General features: G+C 31.5%; 1 protein-coding gene and 1 pseudogene across 1 annotated transcript; both read left to right on the top strand.

The window, feature by feature from the left end:
- Positions 1-2,223, top strand: part of LOC125821614 (uncharacterized) — a 25,780-nt pseudogene extending 23,557 nt beyond the window's left edge.
- A 1,489-nt stretch (positions 2,224-3,712) lies between these two features.
- On the top strand, positions 3,713-6,706 carry LOC125821606 (protein ACCELERATED CELL DEATH 6-like). The gene is made up of 2 exons (XM_049501025.1): positions 3,713-4,272; positions 6,649-6,706. Exons 1-2 carry the CDS (start codon positions 3,713-3,715, stop codon positions 6,704-6,706), a joined length of 618 nt encoding a protein of 205 aa, XP_049356982.1.
- Positions 6,707-15,044: the final 8,338 nt, after the last annotated feature.

Genomic DNA, 15,044 nt, shown 5'->3' with positions numbered 1-15,044 from the left:
GCTAAAGTACGATGCTAGTAGTGACATGAAACATGATAAACAGATAATCTAGTTCATAATAATCTAATATGAATTTAATCGATTATGAATATGATAGGAAGGAATAATTGAAAAAACCCGCATAACAACGAACATGACTACATACGTGCATGATGAAATGATAAAAAACTATGAAACTTTAATCTTATATATACTTAACGGTATAGAAATAATTGAATTAAGAAGAATAATATGGGAAAAATATTTAATGATTATGAATCAGAAGATATATTAAATCAGCAATGGTATGAAATAAACCTACATGATTTAGACTCCGAAAGAATAGAATGGTATGATTTAGAAATAAATTCAGATTAAAATGAACTACGAATATTTACAATATTGGATAGAATCTATGGAAGATATAAAACTATTAGAACAATTAATGGAGGAAAATTTATATATGTACCGAAGAACCCAAGATATGTTATATCTAGAATATATCATAAATAATATTAAAGAAATATTCAGATTAAAACAACTATCGGAAGAATATTACTATAAATATTATTACATATTACCATGAATTTAGCACTGCCAAAAAGTAATATTAAAAAGATATCAAGATTAAGACACTTAGTAAAAAGATATAATAATAAAATCTTAAAAATAAGTTACTCACCTACCACACTACCATCTACCACACTATCACTTTCATGAATTCACCAACTACCAGTTCCGCACCGAAAAATGGTAATGTTGATTATTATTTTCCTTGTTCACTTCAATAAATTAAAAGAGAATTAATGTCTTTTTAAATTTTAATCTTATTATTAAATAACTTTTTAAAAATTAGCTGGATTATTAGTAGTCAGAAAAATTAATTTCAATATAGCATTAATAACTTTTTTTTAGTAAAATAATTTTTTAACTAATATTGTTTCAAGGGAACAAGGAAAGCAATTCGCAACTTTCCATGAAAGAGAGGAAGGATGTAGACGACCATGAACAACAAATTATTCACGGTACATAATTTATTAGTTTATTCAACAACTTATAAATGACTTATACTATTAATTATCTTTCATTTGGTTATTTATGATTTTCAGGTGAGTTTGAGAGCCTTGGTGAAGATAACCCATTGGATAATTCTAGTGCTACCTTAATAGATAATAACATTGACAATACGTGTTTGTATCCCCTCATTCATGCTTGCGAGGTAATTGTTCAGCACTAATGTCTATTTTTAAAAAAATTATTGAGCACGGTTATTATATTCCACAATATATTTTTCTATCTCCAATCATTTATTAAGAAACTATATGGATTTCCAGGAGTTAGAAAGTGAGAAATTCAAACAATGCAGTGAAAGCAACAGAAGACGGGATCAAAGGGATTCTTTTGAGTAGGAACTTCCTGACCAACAACAAGAAGAAAATATCAATGGTACTTAGTGAATTTAACATCTTACAAATTAAAATTATGTTAATTATTTGAATCTTTTTTCAGCGAAAGTAGAGAATTATCCTAAATTTAAATCAATGAGCACATTGTAATTTAAACTCTTGCCCTAAATGGCACAAAACACAATGGTAGCCTAATATACAGTCATTAGATTGAAGCTTCAGTCCCACTTTTTGAATTTCTAATTTGTTTCACATATATCATGCAATCTCACATATAATTTTTAGGTGAGTCAGATCTCAACAAAATTACATGTGAAGATGGTATCCCAGATAATTCTGATCGTATTATAACGACAATATTATCAACTATGGCTCAAGACTTTTGGCAAAAGATGAAAATGATGGAAACTATCATATCACACAAGGAATACCGAGAAGTACCAAATTTCGTTCCATCGATAACCTTTATAAGGTAATTCATATAAAGCTTATGTCTATCTTCTTCTGTAACATCAAGTATTTTCAACAAGTTTCTAATATTATTCAATAATAGTTTGTTTTTTCTTTACTTTTGATAATTAGATATTTGACAAAATAAAAGAAATTGTTAAACTTATTTTGTTATCTCATCAAATTTCATTTCATTCCACAGTGTACCTCCAGGCTCTCACCAATTGAAGATGAATATAATTGGAATCGTTCAACTGAAGAAGACCCAAATATGAATCATTTAGCAAAAGAAGATTCAAGTATCAAAACATACGAAAATAATGTTGGTTGTGAGAGAAAAGAGAGAAACAACAATGGAGAAAAGGATGTTGATACTTCTTCACCCTAGGTTCAGGATTGCATTTTAATCATTTCTTTTAATCCTATCGCCAAGCTGAGGTTGTCTTTTAATCACTTTTTCGAATGTTGACTTTAAATTTAAGTCGCCTTTTTAAACCTTGTCAATTACTTCTTCAGTTCTTCTTTATTAACTATCATTTATTAAGGTTTATTTTCAAAATTCATCAACAAGAACGGTGTGATATCTCTCGAGTAATAAAAGATCACATTTGATATCAAGGGTCCTTAGAAAACAAGCTATCTACCTCTATGGGATAGTGATAAGGTCTGCATACAATCTATCCTCCCTAGATGCCACTTTGAGGATCTCGTTGGGTATGTTATTGTTGTTGTTGTAAGTATTCTCAACATCAAAATGCTTGTTCACAACTAGTTTATGAATTCATAGAGTCTAAATAGCTCACACAGCATGTAATAGATCTTATCTTTCCTACAATTCAACATAATGATCTTCACAATACCTAAATAAGCAATGGACGACAACAGACACCATCCATATGTCCTTATGAATGGCCTCATTATAATAAATAAATGATTTAGTAGCAATAATATAATTTGCCGCTATATTGTATTTAATGGCAATAACCAATAAATATGAGTATTTATAACTAATACTCTATATAAATGTCATTAAAGACTTTAGTGACATTGGATGCAATGACATTAAATCAATTAGCACTAAATGTCTCTTTTGTTGTAGTGCTTGTAAGTGAAATGTCAGTGTCACAGCCTATACATGAATTATGAGGATGTGAAGGGATCATGGAAAAATACTATAGAAAGGATGTAAAACTTACAACAGAAAAAAAAAAAAAACGTATTGAAGGTCAAGATAAAACAAGATTTTATGCTACAAAATTACAACAAAAGAAAAAAGTTTGAACATGCCAACCCTAACCCCAATCCAATCCTTTTAACGTCCTATCTCCTATAGCTTCTCCAGATCATAGGGTCTTGTTCTCCATTGAACAATAAATGGAGTTGATCAAGAAGGAGGAGGGGGGTACTAGGTAGGCTTCAACTGTCTAACCTATTTCACTTGTATTTTCAGTCTACTATGAGTATATTCAAAACAAACAATTCTCTTTTAATTTACACACCTCATGATAACATAGTTCACACTTTTTATTTTTTCTCACAGACTATTTTGTCATGCCATCTACGAAAAACCTAACACTTCTCTCTTCAATAATTGATTGTTTTCTGATGTTTATTTATAGTAGCTGCATATTGCTATTGATGTTACCGATTGGTTTGCTAAATTAATAATTCCTAACTAGCATCTTTGAATTAATCTTGCACACCAAATGAAGACTTGTATATTTCTTCTATTCTAAAATAATACTATTAAAAAATGACTCAGTAGAGAGTTGACTATTAAGAGTGTAATTGTTTTCCTATATAATGTTTCTTCCAGAGAAAGCAAAGGAATTACCAAGATCACAAATTTAGATATATAATAGCCTAAATAAATAAGAATGGCCATGTCCGCGGTTGTAGAAACAGTCCTGTCGCACTTATTCTCTGCAACAAGTGGGATGATGTTGGTGGTACCACCACAGGCAGAGTCGGAGGGTAATGATCATGAAGACAGAGCAAGGCGAGATGAAAAAGTAGTCGAAAATATTATGAAGACATCTCAAATGCATTTAGTTGTGGCAACTCTATTAATGACAGTGACCTTCACAGCTGGTTTCACACTGCCAGAAGGTTTTGAAAGTGATACTAATAGCCCCAATAAAGGGATGGCAATTCTATTAAGGAGAACAGCATTTCGTGCATTTGTTGTTTCGGATGCCATCACCTTTACATGCTCCTCTGGTGCTGTATTTGCCTATTTTGCCATGGCATTAAATTCAATATCAGCTGTAACAGAGTTAACAGTTATTATCCAGCTTTATAATATGGCAATTGCATTGCAGATTTACGCCATGGCAGCCGTTGTAGTTGCATTTGCAACTGGTATGTATGTTACTTTAGAACATTCAATTGGTCTCGCCATTACTGTCTATTTCATCGGTTCTATGAAATTGGTTCTATGATTCTTCTTCTTGAAAAAAGGCCTACATAAAACCTGAACACAGCTAGCAATGTATTTGATCATTCTAAAGATGCCGCTAGCAATGTGTTTGATGTTGCATATAATTTCGAGCTATGATCAACCTACGATTCAAGTGTTTGGACATCTGAAGCAATGGCGGAGCCAACTTATGTAAATTACACTGTTTAGCCTACGTTAATAGTGAAGTCTCTGCTGAGACTTTCTTTTAGTTTAAAATAGAATATAAAACATTTAAATTAGGCTCAGGTTTCATCCATTTCACATGGTGTGGCCAGCTAGCTTACATTATTAGAAGTTGTTGGCTCGCATCTGGAGGCCAAATTAAATACTTCTATTATAATTATATTGACTTTGAGAGTCCCTTCATCAACCCATATAAGATTTGTTTTCTTACAATGGATTTGATTATTTTTAAGATTAAAATGACGTTTAGTGATGTACAGGTACAGATGTATGGGTAGAGTGATGGTCAGTCAAGAAAGCCCACGTCCAGAAGATGAAGATAATTAAGATGAGGATGCTCAGATGGATGTGTGAGCACACTAAGAGAGATATGATTAGGAATAAAGTTTTTGGGTACAAGATGGGAATGGCTCCATGCCAGACAAGATGAGAAATATGAGGCCAAGGTGGTTCAGTCATGTGAAGAGGAGGTGCGAGGGTATGCCAATTAGGAGATGTGAGAGGTTGGTTGTAGCAAGAGTTAAGAGAGATACAGGTATACTGGAAAAACATTGCGGGGAGGTGATTACATATGACTTAGCATAGCTCCAACTTACTGAGGAAATGATCTTAGATAGGAAGGTATGGAGGTGAAGGATTACAGGGTAGAAGGTCAATAGGTTGTCGGGTGTTATCGCACTTTATGTGGGAGAGTAGGGGGATAGCCTCCTCATTTTCCTCTTCTCATCATTGCAGTAGTAATTAGTAATTGTGTAGTCTCCTATTCTTTTATGTGTCGCACTATTTGTTATTTTATTTTCTTTGTGGCGTGCTATTTGGTTGTTATATATTTCTTGCAGTCTTACTTTGATAATATTCCTTTTGAGCCGAGGGTCTATTGAAAACAGCCTCTTTACCCCATAAAGGTAGAGATAAAATTTGCATACATCCTACCTTCTCCAAACCTCAGTTGTAGGATTAGACTGAGTGTGTTATTATTATCCAAAAAAGAAAAAAGAAACATTAACTGTGACGAAGGGGAGGAACAATATAGTAATTAACAATCTTTTGTGGTCTCAAGTTAAAATGCATTGCACAAAATATGGAATTTGTATCTTCAAAATAAGACGAGTTACCTGCGATAACAACTAAATGTAACCTAATGGATGGAGTATATATATGTTGATGAACTCCATTTACCTAAGTCTTTGCATTAGAATATCTTAAAATGGCAGGCTAGTACATGAACATGCAGAAGTGTGTGTATCTTAATCAAAGCCCTTTGATGACTATTTGTATTAAAACATCTTAAAAGGCATGTATTTGTGCGGGGTTCGAGAATGGGCCGAACCATAAGGGTCTATTGTGTGCAGCCCTTACACTTCTGCCAGAGCTTGTTTACACGTCTTTGACCCGTGTCCTCCTGATCACATGGCAACAACTTTACGAGTTACTCCAAAGCCCCTACTTTTCATGAACTTGTAGAATTAGTGTATTTCTTAATGAAGTCTTAGTGGAGTCTTTAAATTAGAATATTTTAAGATACCAGTTGACATTATTGATATTAACAAATATCCAAGGCAAAAAAACAGTACAACTTGACTTAGAGATGCCAAGTTGGGCCACATGCACCATGTGAAATTGATGAGCCTGAGATCTGTGTATATTATCACATTGATTTTGAGAGTGGGATCAGTAACCCTGCACCAACCCATTTTTTCGGAAGCTAAGGTACGAGTTCGACAGAATTTAGTAATTTCGATTTGAATATCATGTCTTTAAAAAATGCATTTAAATAGTTCTTTATAGTCGCATTAACTTTGACAGAGTCATCATCAAACCCAACCACACCATATTATAAGACCTGTTTTCTTACAACATGAAAAAAATAAAGTATATTAACTGTGAAGAAACAGGAGGTACGAAGAAAGCATGAAAATGAAAGGGAAGATGAAGATTGTGTTACCCACAAAATAAACTACAACAACAATAACATGCCAAGTATATTCCCACAAAGTAGGTCTGGGAAGGGTAGAGTATACGCAGTCCATAGCACTACCTCAAAAGTGAAGTAGATCCCCGGCTCAAGACACAAACAGTCTGGAAAAAGGACATAATATAATAAGAACAAGAAACAATAGATAATACCAAAACAACAGATAGTAATAGTGTTGGAATTATGACCTCCACGTACTTACTACTTGTTCTTTACTATTTGAGAGTTGTACAAAATAATTCGATAAAATAATAAGTAGATCACAACTTTGTATTATTTATCTCAACTTCAAACAACACAATGATAACACACCTATGTAATCTAAGGAATTATAAACTCTAATTCCTAACTACCCAAGACAACAAAACCCCATGTTTTAAGTCTTCTAAAATCTTTCAAGTTTCACAAACATGTTAGACTTACCCTACTCTCAATACTTAATTGCAGTCAATAACTATTAACTACAATCTTACAATAATCTCTCACAAACTCGCAGCACTCCCCAAGTAACTTACAAAACTCTCTCAAAAGCTAGATCGTGTTTTGTTTTTCTCTCTATGTAAGTGCGCAATCTTTTCTGATGATAATATCGCCCTATTTATTGATCAAAACATCTCAAAGTCTTGTTCAACTCGAACTAGACTTTATCGCATCCTCAAAGTTTTGTTCAACTCGAACTAGACTTTACCGCATCCGCAAAACCTTGTCCAACTCGGACTCTACTTCACGCCTCTTTTGTGTAGTTTCCTTACTTGACTTTGGCTTTGATTTATTTCCTTCTTGAATCCTTATTCACGCCGTTCTACTTCCTTCTTTCCTTATGCTTCCTACGTTGTTTATGCTTCCTACTTCTCTTAGGACTTATAAATTATGTTTACACTTTGACTGATTCTGTACAACTTGTTCCTTGCTCAATTGCTTTGTCAGTCTTCAAAATCCTTATTAAACTAACAAATTCCCCCTTTTTGATGATGACAAATCATACATTACGAATACATCAAATGTTAAAGGTATCTTCCCTCTTTTGGCATCAGTCAAACCTGCATAGAACCTACTATAGTATCCAAGTGATAACCGACCATAAAAGCACCAAACACAGTTAGTTATAAAAGGAAATAGAACTATTCAGAAATTAGGTAGTTCTACAGCAAAAGCAAGCCATCCCACATCAGGGATATAAAGTCAAAAATGTACAAACCATGCTAACACCACATCAAAAACTGAAAAGCAAAAACCATACACGACTAGAAAGAGTTTATTAGTTAAGGAATCTGGGAAGAAGTAGCTAGTGGAGAGGCAGACGGAGGAGTAGACTTGAATAGATCATAAAGGCCTTTTAGATTTGCAGAGTTTGTGGATTTCTCAGCTTCAAGAGCAGCTTCAGACTTAGCCAAATCTTCTTTCAACTTTGCAATTTCTTCCACCAACCTGGCATGCTCGAGTCCATTGGAGACATGTAGCTGATCCATAGCAGTAGTATGAGATACTCTGAGTGCAACAATTTCCTCATCTTTCAATGTTAGCTGAGCTCGCAACCTCTGCATACGAGCATTTGCACCCCTCCGAGGAGTAGGTACAACAACGTGATTCACAGTACCAAGAACATCCTTTGTTGTTTGCTCCTCCCACACCTTAACATGGATTTTAAAATACTCAAAGATCTCGCCTAACCAAAATCCATATCCTAAAGAGTGCAACTTTTTGTCCTCAACACCGATAAAGTGTATGTGAAATAACATCAACCGTGGCAGGTTAATGGAATGCCATGAAAGCAAGAGTCACTTCAACATTTTATGTCTCACCCTAGAAAAGTGTGGCCTAAACTATCAAAAAATATAGCCTTTGATAAAAGGCCACATTTTTTGACTTTAGGCTACGCTTTTCTGGGGGTGGCCTAAAGAAGCATAACCTTAGAATTTAGGCCACACTTTTCAAGTGTTGCCTTTTCAGCCACACTTCAAAAGTGTGGCCTACAATATAAAAAGGCCACGCTTTGCATTACCTCTTATAGCAACATTTCTATCTCCTACAACTACACTTTTAACCGTAGCCTTTGCTTCCTTATTGGCTACGCTTCTGAAGCGTAGCATTGTCTAGCTTATCTACAACAGCACTTTGAAGTGTAGTCTTTGCCAATATACATATGACAATTTCCAACTAATAAGGTACACAATTAGCATCCCTATGGCAATACTTTTGAAGTGTTGCAATGTTATTTTGGCTATAAAAATATTTAGATGCCAAATTTTTTTAATTGAAAAATTAGAATATTGTTTTACAATAAATAAGCATTAAATTAGCTAATAAATAATTCAAATGTACAGATTTGCAATAAACATAAAAAAAAAAAAAAACAATGTGTCTTATACTACATATACTTATAAAGCAATACTTTATGTACTACCAATAAATTTCACAAAACCAAATATAATATATTCAAACTTCTACGATAGTTCAAAAACTTGATTTGTTGCCACCATTCAAATTTGATTGCCGACACTTTCCTACACATTCAAAATAAAATTATCAGTGTATAAGTGCTTATTATCATTTGAACCATATATTGTATATAACGAATTTATTATAAGAACAGATAATACACAAGTAAAATGGTGGCTAACAAGAAAAATACAAGATTTCGTAACAACAAAAGAAATAAGGAGATTGGTATTAAATATATTAAATTTTACATTTACAATTAAAGTAATAAAAACTGATAAGAATGTTATTCCAGATTACCTATCATGACAAAGCTACTCAGACTGAGACTGACGAAGAAGATACAATCGAAAAGATACTCAAAGCTATTACTACACTTTGCACAAAAGTAGATAGTATGGACAACGAGATACAAAAGTTAAAGACTAATGAAGATAATCTGAAGTCTAAAGCTAGTCAGCAGCATGACTATAAAAATGCGGAGCTACGTCGATCGGAAGACGGAAAAAACCCAGAGCTAAAAGGAGACGATGGAAAACTCCTTAAAACCCATAATGTTTGTTTAAATATAGCTGCAAGTACAAGCAAACAAGTTAGCGATAAACAATATAAAAATGTGAACTTAAACCAGCTATTCGCAAAACCATTTACCCAAAGGACACCTAGACATATGTCCATAGAACCACAAACATCTACATACGCAAATAGTGTGCAAAACTAAAATGAGAAAAATACATATAACTACATCACATGAACCTATATCGAAAATATACACAAAATCCGAACTTATTTAAACCGCAACCCCATATCAACTACAAAAGAACCAAACCAAGATTATTTGACACAAAAGTTACAAGGATATAACAAGTTAATTGCACGGCCAAAAACTAACGCTAATTTAGTAAGAACATGTTACAACTACGGACTGTTAAATACCGTATACACATACGACGGAGAAGAAGTTAGTGGAATACCGGAGCTACACAAAGCATTCGTCACATACAAAAGAGTTACAAAAGGAAATTTATTTTATATAAAATTCTATACAGCACCAGCGGAGATATTATACGAGGAAATAAAACCTCCAATACAGGTTATCAAGATAGGACTGACTAAAGATATGATTATACCCGAGGACATCGGACAACAAGAAGAGATATGCAAAATAGAGATACCAAGTTTTTATGCCAACAAAAGAATAATTGATATATCAACTATCCTACAGGAGCTAGCAAATAATTATTTAAATGGAAACGTTATATGGAGCTACTATGCAAGAGATCAGCTAATGATTTATTCCAATTCAAGGGAGCTAAGGAAAGCAGATATAGATGAAGTCCAAAGATGGATTTTATCATTACTCAAGCCAGAAGAACAACCTACGACGCGAGCACTAAAAGCAGGCTTTATTTCGGCAGAGTTATTAACCAAATATTGCAAGCTAATTGGTCACAAATATCCTGACCACATATGTTCAAAATGCAACGGAGAAGATAACATAATTCCAGATGTCGATTTAGAGTAAAAGAAGACGATGAAGATAAGAAGTAGACAGACAAGAATTAGAACATAGGCAAAATAGACTTAACAATAATATATTCGCAGGAATTTGTCACAAATCTATAATAGCACAAAGAAAAACTATTTTATATCTAGAAATACAAATAAATAACTTAGAATATAAACTACAACATAATTTATAAATGAATAAAGAAGAATGCGCAATAGATGAAAAAACATATGAAAATTATGACGGATTAAAAATAAAGATAATATTTTCTAATCTAGGAAGAGGATATAAGAAAATAAGTGACAATATAAGTTTAATGTTAGAGAAAGAAACGATAAAACTAGAAGATAGTTTAACTGCTATGACAAGAATAACAAAAGAAAATGAAGAAATAGATAGAAAAACGGAAATTGAAAAAATAAAACAACAAGCAAAAAAGGAAGTACAACAATTAGAAGAAATAAAAAACACTAAAATAATAGAGCTAGAAAAAGAGCTAGCAATATTAAAAGAAATGTATGAAATTAAACAAAAAGAAAAATTACAAAAACAAAATTAGCAAATGAGATAATTAAATTTAAAGAAAAATTGCAATTACAAGATGAATTACAAGAAAAGAAGAAAATAGCCAAGATAATCTACCCGAAATAAGAATTGATGAAATAAACGACGATGATCTAGAACAAAATTTGGAAACAAGCGAAACATATACGGAACTTTTAGCAAACATAGATAATACAAAGAATTTAGAAGTAAATACAGAAGACGTAGATATGGACGAAAAACCTAGCACATCAGGAGTAAAAAACCCAAAAAAATTTAATCCAAAATATTATAATGAAAATTATGAACAATATGATAAAGAAAAAACTACATGGGATAAAAGATTAAATAAAAAATGGACACCTAAACCAATAACTTAACGACATGATTTTTTAAATTTAGACTGTGTAGCAGATATAAATAAAACAATCCAATTATGGATGGGATACATATCAAAACAATTAATAGATGACAAGATAGTAACAACAGAGGCACCAGGATACATAGAAAGAACACTTATAGGAACAGTAAAATTATAGCTACAAAACCTAACAAGTGAACGCTTAACAACTTTAAGAAGTAATAAAAAATTCGATGGAGGAATAGCTACTACATCTATGGAAATACTATATAAATACGAAATAGCTATAAGAAATGAATTTAGTAGTATGACAACAGAGATAGAAGAATAAAATAAAGAAAAAATCATAAATCGAAATCTAATGACAAAATTAGCAATATGTAATATGTGCTACATAGATGAATATACATGTGCATTTAGAGAATACTATTATAAAGGAACATATATCATAGAAGAAAGTAAAGAAATAAGAAAATTATATTTTACAAAATTACCAGAACCTTTTAATTCAAAAGTAATAAAAAGTTGGAATGAAGCAGAATTAACAGATACCTTAGGAGCTAGAATAAAATTCTTACAACGATGGTTTATGGAACTATGTGAAAAACATAAAGAAGAAATAAACATGGAAAAAAAATTAGTAAAAAATTTGGCATGTTGCAAAAATAAGACAACACCTCAATTTGGTTGTACGGATATGTATTATAAAAATAAAAAGAAATATAATAAAAAATACATATCAAAATATAAATATAAAAAACCAAGAAGAAGGTACTATGTAAAAAGTTACAAAACCAAAAGACCATATAGACCAAAAAGAAAACTAACGGAATGTACTTGTTATAATTGTGAAAATTAGGACATATAGCTAGAGATTGTAAATTACCTAAAGATCCAAAGAAAAAACAAATATCAGAAATAATAATAGACGATGAAAAATATACGCAGATAGAATACATAGATTATGAATTAGAAAGTGAAGATAGCATATATGAAATATCAGAAAATGAATAAGATAACGACATAGAAATAGAATCAGATAATGAATTCTATAATTTAACAAATGACTGAAGTAGACATACAAATAATAAATAAAGAAGAACATCAAGACGAAGAATCTTTAGAACAGAAAATAATATTTGATAATAGTATATTTGAACAAATAAAAGGAAAAGAATTAGACCTAAGAGTATAAAAAATATTCGAAATACCAACAATAAGAAACTGGTTTAAACGACAAAAAGAAGAATATTATGTAGTAAGTCAAAGAGAACATATCATAGATTGCAAATACACTAAAGGCAAGGCCTAACGTAATAAAAAACTTTCTTGAAAACACTCTCTCCACTAAGATATAAAAATACTTAAAAGTTAATATGGAGAAATCTGAAATCCAATCAGATATGTCAGATAGCATGGCTAAGCAAGAGGCAAAGGTATATTGTTCAAAAATTATGCAGAACTAATTTCATATATTTCTGAATATCATATATATGATTGCATAAATTTATGTTAGTTATTATGTATTAGAATTATTTGAATCATGATTTTTAGTTTATTAGCACACTGGAAACAGGGAGAAAACTTCTATACTATGTCATCCTAATGTTGAAACCGGTAGGCGAGGAAAGTCGTTTAGGGGAGTAAACAAAGTTGAGGCGCTGATAAGAAGGAAGTATCCGCTAAAGTATGATGCTAGTAGTGACAGGAAAACATGATAAAGATAATCTAGTTAATAATGATCTAATATGAATTTAATCAATTATGAATATGATAGGAAGGAATAATTTGAAATAAAAAACCTGCATAATAAAGAACATGACTACATACGTGAATGATAAAATGATAAAAAACTATGAAACTTTAATCTTATATATACTTAACGGAATAGAAATAATTGAATTAAGAAGAATAATATGGAAAAAAATATTTAATGATTACGAATCAGAAGATATATTAAATCAAGAATGGTATGAAATAGATTTACAAGATCTATATTTAGATAATGAAAGAATAGAATGGTACGATCTAGAAATAAATTCAGATTAAAATGAATTACGAATATTTACAATATTGGATAGGAGTTATGGAAGAAATAAAATTATTAGAACAATTAATGGCGGAAAATTTATATATGTACCAAAACACCCAAGATATGTTATATCTAGAATATATCATAAATAATATTAAAGAAATATTCAGATTAAAACAAATATCGGAAAAATATTACAATAAATATTATTACATATTACCATGAATTTAGCACTACCAAAAAATAATATTAAAGAGATATCAAAATTAAGACACTTAGCAAAAGAATATTATAATAAAATCTTTAAAATAAAATACTCAGCTACCACACTACCATCTAAATCCTTGGTCCGGCATCTAGAGAATTTCACCCCGCACCTTGGTCCGGCTACGTGTGTATAATTTACTAACCCTTACTTTTACCTCATATTAGACATCATAATCGATGTTTGGCTTAGTTATTACTTCGCACCAATCGACACTAGCCTATTAGATAGTATCATACTAAATCTATATTGATAATTCTTTTCTTGTTAATTACCTCCTTGGTCCGGCAAGTAGTAACAAGGCGAGTTCTAACGTTGGTCACCGTTAAAAAGACTTCTAAACGAAAGAATTATCAATGCATGCAAAATACTAGTCAAGAATTGCTTATTTACTATTCATACTTTGTTAATCGCTCATGGTTCTCACAACCCTAGTTATGAAAGTTAGCTACTCATTATCTCAAAAACACAATCAAAATTTATTAAAATAAATATGCTTGTGTTAATCATAAAAAGTTAAGAACAATAGCTAAACTATCTTTTATTAATCACGAATACAAATAAATAATAAAGGAGAAGAAAGAATAAACCACAATTCTCCGGCCTCCACGGCGGCTCTTCCAAAGTTCCTAAGCTAGAAGAAAATTTATATTATGTCTTGTATCTTGGGTCTTGGCTTCCTAAAGAATAATTTTTCATGCCCTATTTATAGACATAGAAACCCTAAATAAAATAATAAAGTTCAAGACAAATTAGGAAAACAAAACCCAATTAAATTGGGTTTTCAATTGCTCGCTGGATTTCTTCAAATTGTTGGCGGCAGAGGGACGGTTAGCTATAGGCACGTGGCAGCAGTGAGCCAAATTCAAATTGAATTGGAAAGTCCTTCTTTGCACCATATATAGAAATATATTATTTTAATAAATTTAATCCATTAAGCTGTCTGCTTGATTTCCTTCTTCAACCTTCCATCTTTAATCGTTTTAGCTCCAAACTTCTTCAACTTTACGTCAATTTACTCCTACAAATAAAATACACTATTTAGCACAATTTATAAAATTAATGCTCAAAAAGGACAAATATAAATAATAAATATGAGGCAAATAATGATTAAAAATATGTATTTTTAGCCTCACATCAACACCCCACACTTAAACTTTTGTTCGTCCTCGAGCAAACATTAAAACTTATCTCAAAAAAAAATCATACTAGCAATGTCATCACTTTGGTTAATACAAACAATTAGGCCATATACCAATTTCAAAACATCAAGTAGACTTCTCAATCATTATGCAAGACATCCAAATAAACAACAAACTTCTAACCTCCTAACCTCAAAAAAGGACTTTGAACTCATCAAATTTAAGTTTGCTCACCTACTCTCATCAAAGAAAGTTAATAAAATCACCTATCTATCATGAAATAAGTGCCCTCACAAGA

This window comes from Solanum verrucosum, unplaced genomic scaffold, assembly GCF_900185275.1.
Source record: "Solanum verrucosum unplaced genomic scaffold, falcon-dt-bn FXZP01000305.1, whole genome shotgun sequence".
Lineage (NCBI taxonomy): Eukaryota > Viridiplantae > Streptophyta > Magnoliopsida > Solanales > Solanaceae > Solanum > Solanum verrucosum.
Note: the sequence above shows the minus strand (reverse complement) of the source record. Positions and strands in the feature narration are given on the sequence as shown.

Coding starts and splice junctions, on each gene's coding strand:
- LOC125821606 (XM_049501025.1), top strand. CDS start 3,713: ATGGCCATGTCCGCGGTTGTAGAAACAGTCCTGTCGCACTTATTCTCT. Junction 4,273..6,648: donor GGTTCTATGAAATTGGTTCT/ATGATTCTTCTT, acceptor TATGACCTCCAC/GTACTTACTACTTGTTCTTT.